The sequence below is a fragment of the Electrophorus electricus genome, chromosome 19, assembly GCF_041902795.1.
Source record: "Electrophorus electricus isolate QZ-2024a chromosome 19, ASM4190279v1, whole genome shotgun sequence".
In the NCBI taxonomy this organism is placed as follows: domain Eukaryota; kingdom Metazoa; phylum Chordata; class Actinopteri; order Gymnotiformes; family Gymnotidae; genus Electrophorus; species Electrophorus electricus.
In genome coordinates this window covers 20,280,082-20,296,045 of record NC_137515.1, presented here as the reverse complement: position 1 = coordinate 20,296,045, position 15,964 = coordinate 20,280,082, and the positions used below count along the sequence as shown (strand labels likewise).

At 48.0% G+C, this 15,964-nt stretch overlaps 1 protein-coding gene across 7 annotated transcripts in view; it reads left to right on the top strand.

Moving 5' to 3' along the window:
• The first annotated feature begins 18 nt into the window (after positions 1 to 18).
• The window catches only part of aak1b (AP2 associated kinase 1b), a 37,339-nt gene continuing 21,393 nt past the window's right edge, over positions 19 to 15,964 (top strand). For 4 of the 7 annotated variants that reach the window (XR_004777071.2, XM_081701868.1, XM_027018241.3 and 1 more), the window contains exons 1-20: positions 19 to 1,235; positions 2,923 to 3,041; positions 3,283 to 3,391; positions 5,332 to 5,474; positions 8,519 to 8,640; positions 8,943 to 9,024; positions 9,162 to 9,294; positions 9,500 to 9,603; positions 9,775 to 9,860; positions 9,967 to 10,133; positions 10,506 to 10,576; positions 11,064 to 11,330; positions 12,741 to 12,916; positions 13,154 to 13,371; positions 13,456 to 13,536; positions 13,814 to 13,873; positions 14,454 to 14,558; positions 15,211 to 15,300; positions 15,468 to 15,608; positions 15,814 to 15,912. Coding sequence is in view for 6 of the 7 variants with exons in the window: in XM_081701868.1 (XP_081557994.1) it covers positions 1,079 to 1,235; positions 2,923 to 3,041; positions 3,283 to 3,391; positions 5,332 to 5,474; positions 8,519 to 8,640; positions 8,943 to 9,024; positions 9,162 to 9,294; positions 9,500 to 9,603; positions 9,775 to 9,860; positions 9,967 to 10,133; positions 10,506 to 10,576; positions 11,064 to 11,330; positions 12,741 to 12,916; positions 13,154 to 13,371; positions 13,456 to 13,536; positions 13,814 to 13,873; positions 14,454 to 14,558; positions 15,211 to 15,300; positions 15,468 to 15,608; positions 15,814 to 15,912 (2,530 nt within the window). In the remaining variant the exon portion in view is untranslated. Of the gene's footprint in view, positions 1,236 to 1,262; positions 2,378 to 2,922; positions 3,042 to 3,282; positions 3,392 to 4,112; positions 4,974 to 5,331; positions 5,475 to 8,518; positions 8,641 to 8,942; positions 9,025 to 9,161; positions 9,295 to 9,499; positions 9,604 to 9,774; positions 9,861 to 9,966; positions 10,134 to 10,505; positions 10,577 to 11,063; positions 11,331 to 12,740; positions 12,917 to 13,153; positions 13,372 to 13,455; positions 13,537 to 13,813; positions 13,874 to 14,453; positions 14,559 to 15,210; positions 15,301 to 15,467; positions 15,609 to 15,813; positions 15,913 to 15,964 lie in introns of those variants that run through there. The other 3 variants (XM_027018242.3, XM_081701867.1, XM_027018243.3) reach the window with 3 other exon arrangements.

Genomic DNA, 15,964 nt, shown 5'->3' with positions numbered 1-15,964 from the left:
CGGCTGCACACCCGTGTTGATCGTTTCTTGTTAGCTGGCGGAGCCGCGCAGCGTCTGAAGCAGCGTCAGTCCGGATATTCGGGACTAAACTACCCAGACGCGCCTGGCGGACTCGCGCTGCGCGTTAAACGGACGTTTTCATATGCGGTGTCGCGTGTCCCGACCGGAGTGCAGCGCGCACCGAGGCGATGCTAACCGTCGCTAGCTAGCAGTGATGCTAACACCGTCTCTGAGAGGCTGAGGCGCTTAGCTGATGCTCGAGACGCGACTGTACTTGATCTTCGCGCCGCTGTGACGTTTTCCGCACGATGAAGCGTTTAAACGAGAAGGCTGAAGCTTGCGCACCGTAGCGGGAATCCTCGCCTGCTCATACAGAGCGTTTCGTTCGAGGCAGTCTGGTTCTACTGGTGTTGGCTTGCACGGTGTCGTTTTAACACTGGTCCTCTCGTGCTGTTGCGGATTAACGGAGCTCGTTGGACATTAGCGGTGCAACGCTCGACACCGTAGCTCGTGCTCGCGTGCATCGCTCACTGCCGCATGCTCGCCGCTCGACTGAAGTGTTTCGGCTCTAGGTATCTTAGCTAGCGTGCTGGAAGCCCGGTAGGCCGCTCGTAGGTCCTGACCGTGTGCTGCGGCCGATGAGCCGTCCTGCCTAACCCAGACCGCGCCTGGCTGCACCGCTCACGGTGATGGTTAAGGTCCGATAGGGGTCGTTTGTTCTGCATTTTCGTGAAGACCAGAAATGGGCCGCTAGTGTCAGTGTTGACAACTTGTTTTTTTCCCTTTCGCAATGGCGAATAGCTGTAACTAAAGACATCTGGTGTATAAAAGCATTGAATGGCAGTTATCAGAGGTGCTGTGCCATTAATATCTACCGTCAGCTGTGTCTGGAATTATTGTCAGACTCACGGTCTGCCACGCGCCTCTAGGCCGCAGGTGATGTAGTTGGCTCGTGCTGCTAATTCATTTTAGGGGCGTCAACTCATCCATCTAAATTGACAAGCGTCGTTACCGGGATTGGCAGAAACGGTTTTTACTTTTGCTTGAAAAACCCGAACGGTGACGTGACACTGTTACCATGAAGAAGTTCTTCGACTCGCGCAGGGAACTGGTGGGTTCGGGCCCCGGTTCCGGAGGAGGAAGTAGTGCATCAAGCAACGTCGGTGCCAATTTCATTGGACGCGCGTTCACCATCGGACGTCACCAAGTGACAGTGGAAGAAACCCTCGCAGAAGGTGCGTACGCCGCGGCCAGTACGTTACATCGTGTCTGGTGTCGGTTTAAGACGTGTGATGAGGTGTGGTTCAAACGTCCAGTGGTGCTGTGATTGTAGGGGGATTTAGGAGCTGGCCCACGCATGACCTACACTTACCCAGTTTGGTTTTCATCAGTGAACACAGCATAAGAATCTAAGCAAATGCAACCTGCATTGTTTACAAAATGAAATAATTTTGTTCCTGGGGTGGTGAATGAAGTTAGTCTTAGACATACAGTTCACCAATATCAAGTGTGTGTGTGTGTGTGTGTGTGTGTGTGTGTGTGAGAGAGAGAATTTCTGTGGCTCTGCCCTGTCTCGGAGATCCGGTATCTCTTTGGTATCATTTGCTTCCTGTGGCAGAAAAAGCCAAACACTCTTGTCTGTTTTCCAAGCGTCAAATGTTTCAGTGCCAAACTAACCTCCCAAACCATGCTCAGAACGCCTGGATGAGGGAACAGACCCTGCCTCAGTGTCTCATCCTGTCTACAAGGAAAAATCTCACTGCTGTAATGGTTTTGGAGTACCTTTCATTCTAAAGTCTGAGCGGCTCTGTTTCTTATCACCTCTCCGAGACTCCGATAGCAGCACCATGTTTACGTAGATTAACCTTTAGCTGTGCTAATGCACAGAATGTTTAAGAATGTATTGTTCACTTGCTGTGGGCTGCTTCTTTGCTAAACAAAAATGAGGGTATGTTATTGTTTATTAGGCTTTAAAATGTTTCTTTGCTTCAAACGTGCGTGTGTGTACGTGTGTGTAGAGATGTAGGGGGCTCTGTGAAACACAGTGAGATAGACACCCCAATATGCTGGTTTATTAGATCTGCAGTTATTTTCATAGCTTGTCTTGACTGTTTTGTTGGGTTTTTTTACTGCTTAGTCTGTTTGGTTTGGCCCCACCCAGCAATGCCGTTACATTTTAAACTTCGTGGCTCAGAGTCCTCATGCTTTCAATGTTCAGATGTCACAGATGCTTTTCAGTGTGTTCAGTGTGTGGTTTAGGCAACACGAGAACATCGGAGTCCATGACACCTTCAGATGTCATTCCAGAAAGCGCTGAAGAGATCTCTTATATGAGTCTTACCCAGGTGGAGGGGGTTTGGGGCCTGAATAACAGGAGGTCAGTCAAGGTCATCACACAAATTTAGTGTAGAATTAAAGTAAAAGATTATGTCCTGACAGCAGGCTACAGCAGGTAGTGATGGTGCATCTGAGTGTTTGTCAAAGACTCCCCCTTTCATCACAGCGATGTCTCACACACGCACCTCTTACCTGAGTTTTTTGGGTGTCCACAAGGTGGCGGTGTTGGTGCCATTGTTTTATATTTTAATTTTTTCATGTCTATCTTTCACAGGGGTTACAGATCTCTTTATTTCATACCAGTAGCAGTTTTTCTGAGACTAATCTGACCTGTTCTGTATCTCTTACGCCTGAGCGCCACAATGATTTTTGGTATAGTGGAGTAAATCTTGAAACAGCGTCCAAGGCTCATTTTACTGCGCACATGGTCTGCTGCCCTTGACTGGCCTGTCAGACTTTAAAGCCAAACTGATATTTGATATCAGATTTCTCATCTGGTTTATTCCGATGTCTGATCCAGTTTAATTGAGTGTCTAATTCGGATTGTTTGTATAAGTGTTGCGGTCTGTTCGGATGTCTGAACAGGTGGTTTTGCCATCGTGTTCCTCGTCCGGACGTCCCAGGGCCTGCGCTGTGCTTTGAAGAGGATGTATGTTAACAATGAGCATGACCTACAGGTGTGTCGTCGCGAGATCCAGATCATGGTGAGTGTGCTAATACATACCTGAACTCTCACTCCTACCTCTGCTAATATACATTATTATTACTGGTCACTAACCATGACTATACTGGTCACTACCGACGACAGTGATAACTACTACTGGATATACTAACCACTAACTGTACTGTCTGTGACTGTACTGTCCACTATACTGACCACTTGTACATTAATTGCGTTCCCGGGCGGTACTGGCCTAACTCTTCCTGTCCTGCTGACCTTCACAGAGGGATCTGTCTGGACATAAGAACATTGTGGGCTTCCTGGACTCAAGTGTGACAGCGGTGGGGGGCGGAGATGTGTGGGAGGTGCTTATCCTCATGGACTTCTGCAGAGGTGAGTCTCAGCTCCACCCAGCGCCACACCACGCCACATCCACCCAGCACCACACCACAGCACATCTACTAGTTCCTGTAGCTGAGGGGGGGGCAGGACCATGAGCCAATAACTGCCACTCTGCCCAGTATGACTTCATCAGAATGGTCAAACCTGCTCATGTTGTTTCAGGTCAAAGGTGGACCTGAACTCTCTGGTCACAAGCTCTCATCCTCCTTGAACTGTGTTTAGTTCATTAGGTCAGCTATGGCCGATCAGGGGTTTGGAACTAAACCCTACAAGAAGTGATTTTACAGTCAAAATCTCTATTTTAAAACCTTAGCAGGATTTTGTTTGTTTGATCATTTTTATTTTTGTTTTGTACCTGGACGTGACAGGATGTTGATTTTTGCTGCACATTTGTAAGTTTGCCACATGGGGGCACACACACCTTAACACCAGATTCGGTTTCTCCCATCATTGCGTGACCTGCCTTCAGTTACAGCCCCCCCCCCCCCCCCGCCCTGCATGCAAGTTTATTAGCAATATAAACCATGTATGTCTGCAGGAGCCAGCAGACGTCTGTAAAACTGCATCCAGATTGGAAACACAGAAATTCTTTTTCCCTGTTGTTACTTTGGTTTGTCTGCTCGTCTACCCTGCGATCGGTCGCCTTTGCAGGCGTTTCTGCTGTGGATATGGTTAGCATTCGCAATTCTCTCAGTCGTTCCCGTGTCTTTAGGGCTGAGAGCTGTGGAGGAACTGCGGCTATTGCTGGGAAGGAGAGTGAAGTGACGGTTAGAGAAGTGTGCTTGCTCCCTTCCATGCACGCCAGACTCCGGCAGGCTTCCAGCACTCTGACAAACAAATTCCTGAGGACAGAAGTGCAGCTTTAATATCCCCCTTCAGGCTGTGTCATCTGAAACTTTTTAAAATAATATACAAAAAAAGTCATATGAAGTTCAGTGAGAACGTGAGGCCTGTCTGCTTTTTGCTCCTAAGCACTTGAAGTGTAACCCTGTGTGTTATCTTGGAGAAGGTCATATTGAATGTTGCAGAACAACATACGAGTTCCTCCTTCTGGTCTTGATGGAATGTTTTCATTTGTGTGTGCTGCTGCATTTTTGAAACTCTGTCTTTGTAATTTATAGAAGTTTCCTGTCTGACCATTTTTGTGGTCTCTTGAAGGGAACTTGAAGGATCATTTACTGAATGTAACTGGTGCAGGTGCAGTTACCAGAGTTCCCACAATCACCAGTTCATACAGTGGAAACAGTTATAAAAGCAGAAGGTTATGCTGTATATATTTTATAAACATAGACACTGACAGTGAGGACAGATGTATGGTGAAGTAGATGTTTGTGAGTGCGTGTGTGTGTGTGTGTGTGTGTGTGTGTGTGTGAGAGAGAGAGAGAGAGACATGCGCCATGGAAACCCCCATATCTCCTACAGTACTGAAGTCTTTCATCCGGCTGTGGGCTGCTGCTCCTGAACTAAGCAGAGAGATGAATTGTGCTGTGAGCATGCTGACTGCCTCACTCATCTGCCCTCCTGCCCTGTTGCATTGTGTACAGTGGCCAACTGGTTGGGTCTGTCACTGCAGGTCAGTTCTGGGCCAGTGATGTAACAGAATGGAATACTTCTACTGACACATCAGTGAGGTTGAATCTGGAGGAATTCTGATCAATACGTCCATTCGATCAATCGATTGCTGATGTATTTATGAGTCTGGTTAATGGGTGATTGATTCCTGCTGGTCTGCGTCGGGTTGCCGTGTGAAAAACGGCCACAGTTCCTCATAGAAATGTGCTGAGCTCATGGTGCCAGTGTTAATAACAGGATGGAACATTTGAAGCTTTGTTCAGTGCTGTCCACGCCTTTTCTCAACACCACCCTGACTCTAGCAAACGTGTGTGTGTGTGTGTGTGTGTGTGTGTGTGTGTGTGTGTGTGTGTGTGTAGGGGGTCAGGTGGTGAATCTGATGAACCAACGCTTGCAGACTGGGTTCTCAGAGTCTGAAGTGCTGCAGATCTTCTGTGATACCTGTGAAGCTGTGGCCCAGCTGCACCAGAGCAAAGTGCCCATCATCCACCGAGATCTGAAGGTACTCTCTCTCTCTCTCTCTCTCTCTCTGAGGCTAACGGCAGCCTACAGAAGTCTTGAGTGTACTGCTCAGTGGTGCAGTACTGCATTCGTGCAGAGCTGTAATGAATGGGCATCGTGACCAATGAGAGAATGGCGTTTGTTGTGGGTTGTGTTTGGATGAAAGCTCTATTCTAATACCGTGAAAGAGGCAGGCAGGACACCTGCTCCCATCTGTGGAGCGTTTGAGTATATCTGAGAGACGTCACATGGCCATCCTGCTCTGCTACCAGGACAGAATCTCTTCACGCTCTGCCCTTTTTTCTCTCTGCCCTACACTTCATCTGCGCTGTTGTACGGCTGGAGTCTGTCCTGCACAGCCAGCTGTATTTCAGCGTTTACCACTGTGTCTGTCTCAGGCAGTGAACATGGGTGTTTCACTAACAGCTGTCTGCTCACTTTATCATAGGCCATGATTTGCAATTTACATTTAGAACATTTTGCAGACACTCTTATCCCAAGTGATTTTACATGTATCATTATGTGTGCTGGGAATCGAACCTACAACCTTGGTGTTGCCATCCCTTATAAACACCACTATGAGATGTCCAGTTTCCACTGTTGGGGAAATGATGTCAGAGTCTAGGTTGCAGATTTCTCCTGTAGCCTGGTACAGCAGGTGATGCATGGGTGGGCCTGACTCAGCTGCTGATGACTTTGGGAATTTGGATGTCTCCCCAAATTCAAAAGACCAAGTTTTATCAGTTTATGTGGCTTTTTGTTCCAGAGTATTAATAACGTATCCAAAGATAAATCCAAACCAAAATCACACTGAGCAAAGTGAATCTGAACGGCGAAGTGTAAGACGTAAATAGTCTTCACCGTGGCAGGGCGGCACGCCGACATGCGTTTAACTAATCTAAACGGCCACTTTTACCGTCCTTCAGACTAAGAACAGCACCTCCTCACGTAAACATCAACATGCAGCATGAATAATTGTAGTGTGAACAAAATGTCATAAACTTTACGCAACAAACCAATGTAATACACAAAATGGAAACTTTTAAACTTTAATCATACAGCTACAGCACACTGGTCCCTAACTGTTGCTCAGTAATCAATTACAGAAAATAACAAAAGAAAATTAGTTGCCAGGAAACCATCGATGCTTAATATTATGCATCATCTACACTTTTTTGGAAGCCCATTAATAATGTTGGGGCCCAGCATTACTCTGATTTCAATAACAGATACAGCTCACTGATCGTCTTTATAATTTATTTGCTTGTGTTTTTAGAAGAGCAGCTTGACAAAATCCTTAATCTTTTCAGTGATGGGTCATGAATTTCTGGATGCAGACTCATCCATTACAAACACAAGGTTACCAACTGTGAAACCTCATTGTGTTTTGTTCCATTTCTGTCATTGTTGCAGCAATGGAAGGTATTACCTGAGCCATATTTTCCAGAATGGGTCTGCAGTGTATTGGGTCTGCCCCCAGTGCTGATGAACATGGGAGTCGTCTTTGTTGGACCAAAGAAGGGGGCAGAAGTGGTTTTACTTTTATAAGCTGGTTTGGAATTGGTGCTTCCAAGTCATTGGGATAATCAGATGATGGTGTGAGTAGCTAATCTTTCAAAATGGCCTCTACTTCACATTAGACAGTCAACAGGACCTCATCATCCAGCATTTGGACCTCAATCACTGAATAAACACCTTTCTGCTCTCATACACTGTAGCTATGACCTTCATGAAGGGGTTTAATGTCCACATAAAAAAATTCTTGCTTGCATAAATGAATCTTATGCAGTGGTGTCTCAGTGGTCAAGGTACCAGAAGGTTGCCAGTTCAAGTCCCACCACTGTTAAGTTGCTACTGTTGGGCCCCTGAGCAAGACCCTTAACACTGAATTATTCGAAGACGTGTTCAGTCATAATTGCAATATGCTTTGGATAAAAGTGTTAGATATATGCCATAATGTAAATGTAGATCTTGGATGTAATTTTGGTCTATCTCCTTCACTGCTTGCTTCATTTCACTGTTAGAACTCCAAGTTGTTCCATTGTCAGGTTTTCTTTGACCTTGTGCCCTTCTACATGTAAAACCTCTAATGGTGTTTACAGGAATCAGAGTTGAGTGTGTGGGCCATTTCCCAGTGTAGTGCAGAGCAGGACAAACAGGTGAACATGAAGCCAGCTCTTAACCAAGGAACTTCCTCATTTTACCTCGACTGGTCTGAAGTCATCTACTCCAGCGTGAATGGAGGGAGATCTACAGAGATTCAGACAGCTGGTTTGATGTGCAATTTTCTCATCCCGTCTGACCATGTGTTTACGTCATCCTTGCATCATTTACTTGACCAGTAGAACTATTTGTGCCAAGAGGCCTAGGGGATCATAGACTGAACCATCTAGTGGAAAAATACCTCATTTTGTTGACAAGTGTGGTTTGATCGTAATGCTGAAAATAAAAGAATTACACTCAACGTCACACTAAGTGGGGATCTGATCTCCAGTGAAGCTCCAGTGTCTTTACTGCATTTACTGAGTCCAGCACCACCTTTGGCACACTTCTGTGAGTACAGACGCCACCTTTGGCACACACTTCTGCACAGGATGAAAAGCTGTAGGTAGTCTGATGTTCTCAGGATGTTCATGTTGATGGTCGTCCACCGTATTTAGCGGAGCAGATGAGTCACGTGTTGGGGCTGATCATAAGTCACGTGCAGTGCATATTCAGCACTTTTTAATTCTGTTTTGCATTGAGTTTTTAAGGGCGGAGGGTTTATATGGAACCGGTGTGTTTTGGACACATGCAACTTTTTGGTGTGTAAGGTTTGTGGGGTTACTGAATTTATGTACTCTGTAGACGTTACACAAATGGGTGCATACGAACCACTTGACTCTGACATTTGCTGTAAACAAATGTAAAGCTGCTTCATGACATCTATTGTAAAAAAGCGCTAATATAAATAAATTTGACTTTGGCAATACGGAAACTCTGCTTATATGGCTGCAACACCTGGTGTGTGTAGTGAGAAGGTGGTGACTTCTCGGTTCCTTTCAGGTGGAGAACATCTTGCTCCATGAGCGTGACCACTACGTCCTGTGTGACTTTGGCAGTGCCACCAGGAAGTTCCAGAACCCCCAGAACGATGGGGTCACCGCAGTGGAGGAGGAGATCAAGAAGTATGGGCCTGTATAACCCGCTTCTAATGGGCGTGCTCCAGTTCCCCTGCCTGGTTCCTTCCTCTTCCTCACTCTCGCTTTCAACCTCTCGCTCTACTGCTTTCTATATCTCTGTATCTCCCTCTCTCGCTTTCTCTCGACTGGTGTTCTTGTTATAGCAGTAGCCCAGCTCCCAGCCACAGTGTGCTAGCACAAGTCCTAAAGCAGCTCACTGAAATCAAACTGCTAAGTGCTGTGTGCTGTATTCTTACATGTATATAGGCCACTGTTTATGATGTGTGTGTGTGTGTGTGTGTGTGTAGGTATACCACACTGTCTTACCGTGCCCCTGAGATGGTGAACCTGTATAATGGTAAACTCATCACCACCAAAGCAGATATCTGGGTCAGTATCCTTATACGCGTATCCTACGCATGTGTATTTAGAAACAGACTGAATGTGCTTTCAACCAAGGGTTACAAACTATGACTGACTGTCTTTCTGTCTGTCTGTGTGTGTGTGTGCGTGCGCTCATCACCCAGGCTCTGGGCTGTCTGCTCTATAAGCTGTGTTATTTCTCGTTGCCGTTTGGAGAGAGTCAGGTGGCTATCTGTGACGGGAACTTTACCATTCCGGACAGCTCTCGATATTCCCATGATATGCACTGTCTGATCCGTGAGTTCTCCTCATCAGACCACACCACTCCGCTCTATAATCAGCAGACCAGTCTCATCAAAAACACTCCCACATGCGTCTCCTCACAATCATAACACAGGTTCTCTGCTGCGGTTGTGGGTGTCTCATTAATCTCTCCCTGATGTTTCCTTCTTCTGTCCTACTCCTGTGGTGGCTCTGGGTGTGGGCGGTGCTGACGGATCAGGCTATATGTTGGAGCCGGATCCCGATAAAAGGCCGGACATCTATCAGGTGTCCCACTTTGCTTTCAAGCTGGCCCGGCAGGACTGTCCTGTGCAGAATGTCAAGGTCAGTGTGTCCCTCTGCTGTGCCTCCCTGTGGATGTCTCCGCTCTCATGCTGTCTGCTGCTGTCGGTCCTTCCGCTCTCGTGAATGTCTGACTTTTTCCTTTCTGAACGGCGGCAGATTTGAGGTGTGTGTGTGTGTGTGTGTGTGTGTGTGTGTGTGTTTCTTTCCCAGAATTCTCCACTCCCTGCAAAGCTCCCTGAACCGGTCAGAGCGAGTGAGGCAGCGGCTAAGAAGAGCCAGACACAGACAAAGGCCAGGTACCTGCCCCTGGTCCCGCCCCCGGTCCCGCCTCCCACTGTCTGTCTCTAACCACACAGCTCTGTCTCACTCTCTTCGTTCGCGTGTGTGTGTGTGTGTGTGTAGGCTCACAGATCCCATTCCCACCACTGAGACCTCAATCACCCCTCGGCAAAGGCCAAAAGCAGGCCAGTCCCAGCCTCAGCCTATAGGGGGTGCCCTGCCCCTGCAGCCTGCTGCCCTCACTCCCCGCAGGAGAGCCAACCTTCCAGCCAGCCCTGCACAGCCCATAGGTACACACACACACACACACACACAGCTTTTTTTCAGAAGTGTCATTCCTGCTGATCTGTATTTATACCCTGAACACATTGGTTTCCAAAAGTAATTTAAAATATTCCTTTACAGAGTGCATGGCCTTGCTGAAGAAAGAGTGTGTGTGTGATCGTATAACACATTTGAGATGTGAACACACACAGCCTCTGATGGGCCATTCAGAGATTTGATTTCTTTGTTCTTTTTTTACACTCTTACTTGCCACGTAGTTTCTCTGTAGAAGGTCCTGAATTTTGTGTGTAGCATCTTGGCTCACTCACTTTTCTCTTCTCCTTTCTTTCTCTCTCTCCCCTCTCCCCCCCCCTCCCTCTCTCCCTCTCTCTCTCTAGCTGTGACAGTGAATTTGCCTCAGCCTGTTGCAGTGCTGCAGACGCCCACCAGCCAGCCTCAGCTCAAACAGGTGAGACATGTGGGTGTGTCCAGGGCTAGGGCTTGACTGTGGGCGTGTTTAGGGGCGGGGCATATCTTCATGCCACATAGCACTGTTGGCAGAGTCTCTCTCAGGCAAGTAAGGGAAAAGAAGATTTAATGAGCAAAACGGTGCCGAGTTCTTTATTTATATGGCAGACAACCAACATCTGGAGCTGGAGAGCGTTCAGGACTGAACTCTTCTGTGCTGTGTGTTTGTTATAAAAACCAGGCTGGCTTACACAGGAAAGACAGACAGAAACAGAGAGAGAGAGTATGAGAGAGAGGTGGATGGATGGGTGAAAAACTATTGATCTTGAAGGGAAAATTGGGTCCAACATAAGGTTCTTGAGCCACCAAAGTAATGTGTTCTGTCTGGGGTTTGCTAGAGTATGTAGTATTGTGTGTGTATATAATCTCCGCACAAACAAACCGTGAGGGCATGTGTGTGTCTGGTGTGCCTTCATGCTCTGTGACAGCCCGTGCAGCCAATCCCAGCTACATCCGCAGCACCAGGAGGCGGAGCTCCAGCAGTGACTAGCCCCGCCCCATCAAGCCCAGCCCCACCCACCGCACCAGCACGCAGTGCTCGGCGCAAGCAGACTGCGGCAGCACAACAACAACAAACGCAGCAGCAGCCGCCTCTGCCTGTGATTGGCCCAGCCGTCCAGATGCCACACCCACCGCAGCCGTCTGCACCGCCCCCCGTTCCAACTCCGCCCACTCCACCCAGCACGGAGGAGATGGTAACCAACCCTGTGCATGTCTAGTTAACCAGCACTGACCTCACTGTAAGCTCTAAAACGCACACACGCACACAGACCCACAGGCAGACGCACAGACACGCCTGCACACACACAGAGACACACAGTCTGTAGCAGATAGTCCAGAGCTACATGGTACACAGTTAAACTAAAACCCATCAAAGGGAAACACTCCAGGAAAATACAGTCCAGTGTCCAGCTTTTGTTCAAGCCCTTCGTGATGGGGTGTCTCTTCAGTCTACGTTTGAGGACAGCAAGGGACACTGTTGTATGAACGTGTGTGTGTGTGGGTGTGTGTGGGGGGGGGGGTGTGGGAGGGGGTGCTGGTACAGAACAGTCTTGAGGTGCGTGTCCCTCATGTGTTGTGGGACGGCGGTGATTCAGACATGAAGGGAGTGAGATGCGGCGCAGGGGCAGTGGAGGCAGGAAACTGGGATGTTTTTGGACATCAGGCTTTTAATGGTGACAACAGGAAGCCAGTGAACTTGGGTGGTTCACTGGAAGACGAGTCCTGCATATATTTTCTGGATAAGCTTTCGGGTCTAGTGGCGTATCATTTCTCCAGAATGTGTTTATTTTTACTGCCTCGTGTGCTAATAAAGAAAACAGTGCTACTGTCATCCTCGAATGCTGCTGTTTTATGAGGAATTTTCATAAATTCTCATTTTCCCCCCTAATTTTCTCATTATTGTATTCTTAGTCACTTCTCCTCCCTGTCAGACAGCAGCAGCCAGCCATGGTGGTCACATGCTTACCCAGAGGCTCCTGCTGCCAATCACCGCATTTTTGGAGCTGCGGCTCATTGCAACGTCAGGAGGTGGAGTAACAATCTCTGAGGGTAGCGCGGTCCAACCCCTTATGATGCATTATACCCCTTATGGAGCTCACAGATGCCCATGATTGGCCAGTGTTGCTGTGATTGACAGGGGAGAGAGTATATGCCACACCTCTTCCCTGAGAGAACTGCCAGTCTCAGGCATCCCTGCTAGGACTCTGTCTCCAACACTCACCTCCTGCCTGAGACGTCTTGTTTTTTTCTGATCCCATGTCATGGCTGAAATGCTAACAGTGTTGTCTGTTACAGAGCTTATATGTGTTTCACACTTTGTCACCATTGATCCCTGTATTCTACAGTGTTCTAGTTCATTGGTATATTGGACTCTAACCTACTGTACTGTACTAGGATGTGTTCTATGAGGAAATGACAAAGCACTTTTGTAAGTCGTTCTGCATAAAAGCGTCTGCCAAATGGCATAAACATCATAATTCAGTGTATTTTGTCCTTTCAGAGTTCGTTGACGTTCACTTTTCTTCTGCAGGGATTAATCTTCCACGAGTACCTCTCTCTGCCATGCAGTATTCCCTCATTCTTTTTTCTTCTTCTCACTCCAGCCTGCAAAACCTGGCCTCTCTCAGACTCCGCCCTCCTCCCCAAGGACGGCTCAGAAGGCAGGCCATAGGCGGATCCAGAGTGATGTCACGCACAGCGCCATGTTTGGTGTTCCTGTGAGCCAATCAACACAGCAGCTCCAGGCTGCCACAGCCGAGGCCAATCTCAACAAGTCCAAGTAAGAAACGTCCCGTAACCAAGTAAGAAACGTCCCGTAACCCAAATAACCCCCCCGCCCAACCTCAACCAGTCCAAGTAAGAAACGTCCCGCAACCCCTGCCAATGTCAAACAAGACCTTTCCATAGTGTGTTGATATGGTACTGATGCATACACAAGCTTTTGTGTTGTGGTTGCTGGGTGTTTGTAGGGGCTCTGTTGGGCCAGACAGGGTGTAATCCAGTGCTGTTCTGGCAGGTCAGCCAGCGCCACACCCTCCAACTCGCCCCAGTCCTCCCAACAGTGTGTGTATGAGCCTGGCCAGCAGGGCGGCACTGTAGCCCCCTCGACCCCACAGCCGCCCACTTCAGCCAGCGGCCCTGAGCAGCCCCAGTGGAACCCATTTGGCGACGACAACTTCTCCAAGCTCACGGCCGAGGAGCTGCTGAACAAGGACTTCGCCAAACTCGCTGACGGTAAATCACACGATCAGAGACAGGGCGAGGCAGTGGACGCCACTTCTGACTGATATAAAAGCAACTGTGTGCATGTGCATGCAGAGTCTGCAGAACCCGTGAGTGTGCCCACAGAGGAGCTTGTCCCTGGGCTGGACTCCACTGACCCCAACCTCCAGCCTGCAGGTACACACACACACACACACACACACACACACACACACACACACACACACACACACACACACGCTCTAAATGTAAAAAAGCCAATCATGAAACTGTTCACACATATGCTGAGCAGGACATAGCAGTGCTCTTTACAGCCTGATTCTTTAGGATGGCTGAGATGCAGAAATACTGTGACAATGTCCAGCCCACATGATGATCCTACACTGTCTATAATGGGTTTCTCTCTCTCTCTCCTCTCTCCTCTCTCTCCTCTCTCCTCTCTCTCTCTCTACAGCTGAAAGACCTGCCGATATTCTGGGTTTGGATTCAGGTGCTAGTTTGCTGGCTGTTCCAGGTGTGTGCGCAGTCAGTATTGTCATTTCTTCACCTCCGCAGCTGGTTCTCCTGGAGCTTTTTCATGTGTTTTTGGGCAGTGTGGAGCTCTGACAAGGTGGCCGAGGTTGGCTGCACCAACGTAAATTTAACATTAAAACGGGCAGAGAAAGAGCTGCACATTGAAAAAGTGGAATATCATGATCAGAGAGGAACCGCTGCTAAAGAGAATGATGAGTCAGTCAACAAGAAGAAAACCTCCTCAGTCAAGAAGGGCGGTCACATTGAATACTCCGAGACCCTCCGGGCTGGAGAAAGATTTGCTGCAGTCGACAATAATCACATTTCTGCACTAAAACCAGAGAAGAGATTCTGTGCAAGACTCGGGGCAAGAAGGCAGATATGAACAGAAGACTAATATAATTTGATGAAGATGCCCCCCCCCCCAGCAGACCTGCAGAAGCTTAGGGAATATTCTGAAGAGAAATTCCTGCTGAAATACCTCGGAAAAGTGGACATTTAAATGCTTTTTCCTAGCGAGTGTGTGTCCTACTCACACTTTTGTGTGATGTGCAGTGAGTTTGTGTGTATCTGTTTTACAGAAAAGCTTATAGAAGGCCTGAAGTCTCCAGACGCGTCTCTCATGGTGCCTGACCTGCTGTCTTTGGCCGATCCCTTTGGCAGCTCTGTGGAGGACACAATAGAGGGTACACACCTGTACACTACACACCTGTACGCTACACACCCATGTACCTGTACACCCACCTAAGATAATAGGTGAAATATAATTGTACTTTAAGCGCGAGGGACCAGAAATGTTTTAACCTGAATTTAAAAATGTCTACATTTGGAGAACATCTAAGTTCATCTGAGAGTTGGCTTTTGTTCCGTGTAGCTGAACAGCTAAAAGCTGCTTCACCGTATTTGGTTGGTCTGCATCTATGAAGCTTGCAGACATCCAGGGTTTGTGCTCTAAAATAGAAAAGTTTCTTTTTTGGGGGGTGGGGCGGGTTGTTGTCGTCTGAAGCGTCCCTGCTGCCTCGTTCAGAGCGCTGTTGGAGGGAACGGGCACGTGTTGGTGTGGTGAACGTGTGCAGGGCGTTGATGAGATTTCAGGGCCTCTCTGCTACCTTCTTCTGGCCATGAGTGTGGAAATCGCATATTTAATGGAATAATAAAGGAGGGAAATACTTTTACGGCCCATTTTACAACAAGTAGAAAGTGCTTCTAAAATAGAAATGACACAAAAAGAACTTTTTGGTTTAGATACTCAAATGTATAACAGCTGTTTCTGCTGTTTACTAAGCCATCTGTCACTGTCTCTCTCTGTCTCTCTCTCTCCTGCACACACACACACAGCTGGTATTGAGGTGTGTGTGGACTCACTGATTCCTGGCCTGGTGGCACCTCAGACGCACCCTGTGCAGACAGACACAGCCGTGATGATGGGTAAGGCCTGACCCCTGAAACGCAGCACTGCCTTTGTGTTGGGCAAGAGTGCAAAACCCCCACACACACAATTTGTCAGAAGTGAAGCGCTTGGGACCTTGTAAGAGTCAAAGTAAAGCAAACACAGTAACGGTGTAGCGTCTGGCTCCCCTCCTCTCTGTCATCAGCTGGTCAGCCTCTCTGCTGTCACTCACTAGATGCTCTGAGTGGAGAAGACTCTCTTCTGGGCGGTCCCCTGTCCTCTGGCTCCGCCTCCTGTCTAGATGAGTTTGCACCTGTTTCAGGAGGCTCTGCCCACAGTGTGACGGGTAAGAGTGAAAATTTCTTTCCTTTCTGTCACAGTTTGCCAGTTTCTTTCAGCTAGACTGAACTGGGCAATGTTAATTGATCAAGACAGACAGAATATTGATTGATTCTGGTTTTTCACTCCTTCACCCCCCTGAACTCTTCATCCTACTGCTTTGTCTTTCTACCCCCACACACACTTTGTACAACACACACACACTCTTTCAGACTCGTCGTGTCTGATCTCTGGCTTTGACACCGGTGCGGAGGAGGCGGCGGGAGACGACTTTGACCCCATTCCTGTGCTGGTGTCCAAGACCTCGCAAGGTAAAGGTGTTGGCTGTGAAGGGTCAGGGGTTAGGGTCAGGAGGCCAGCTCT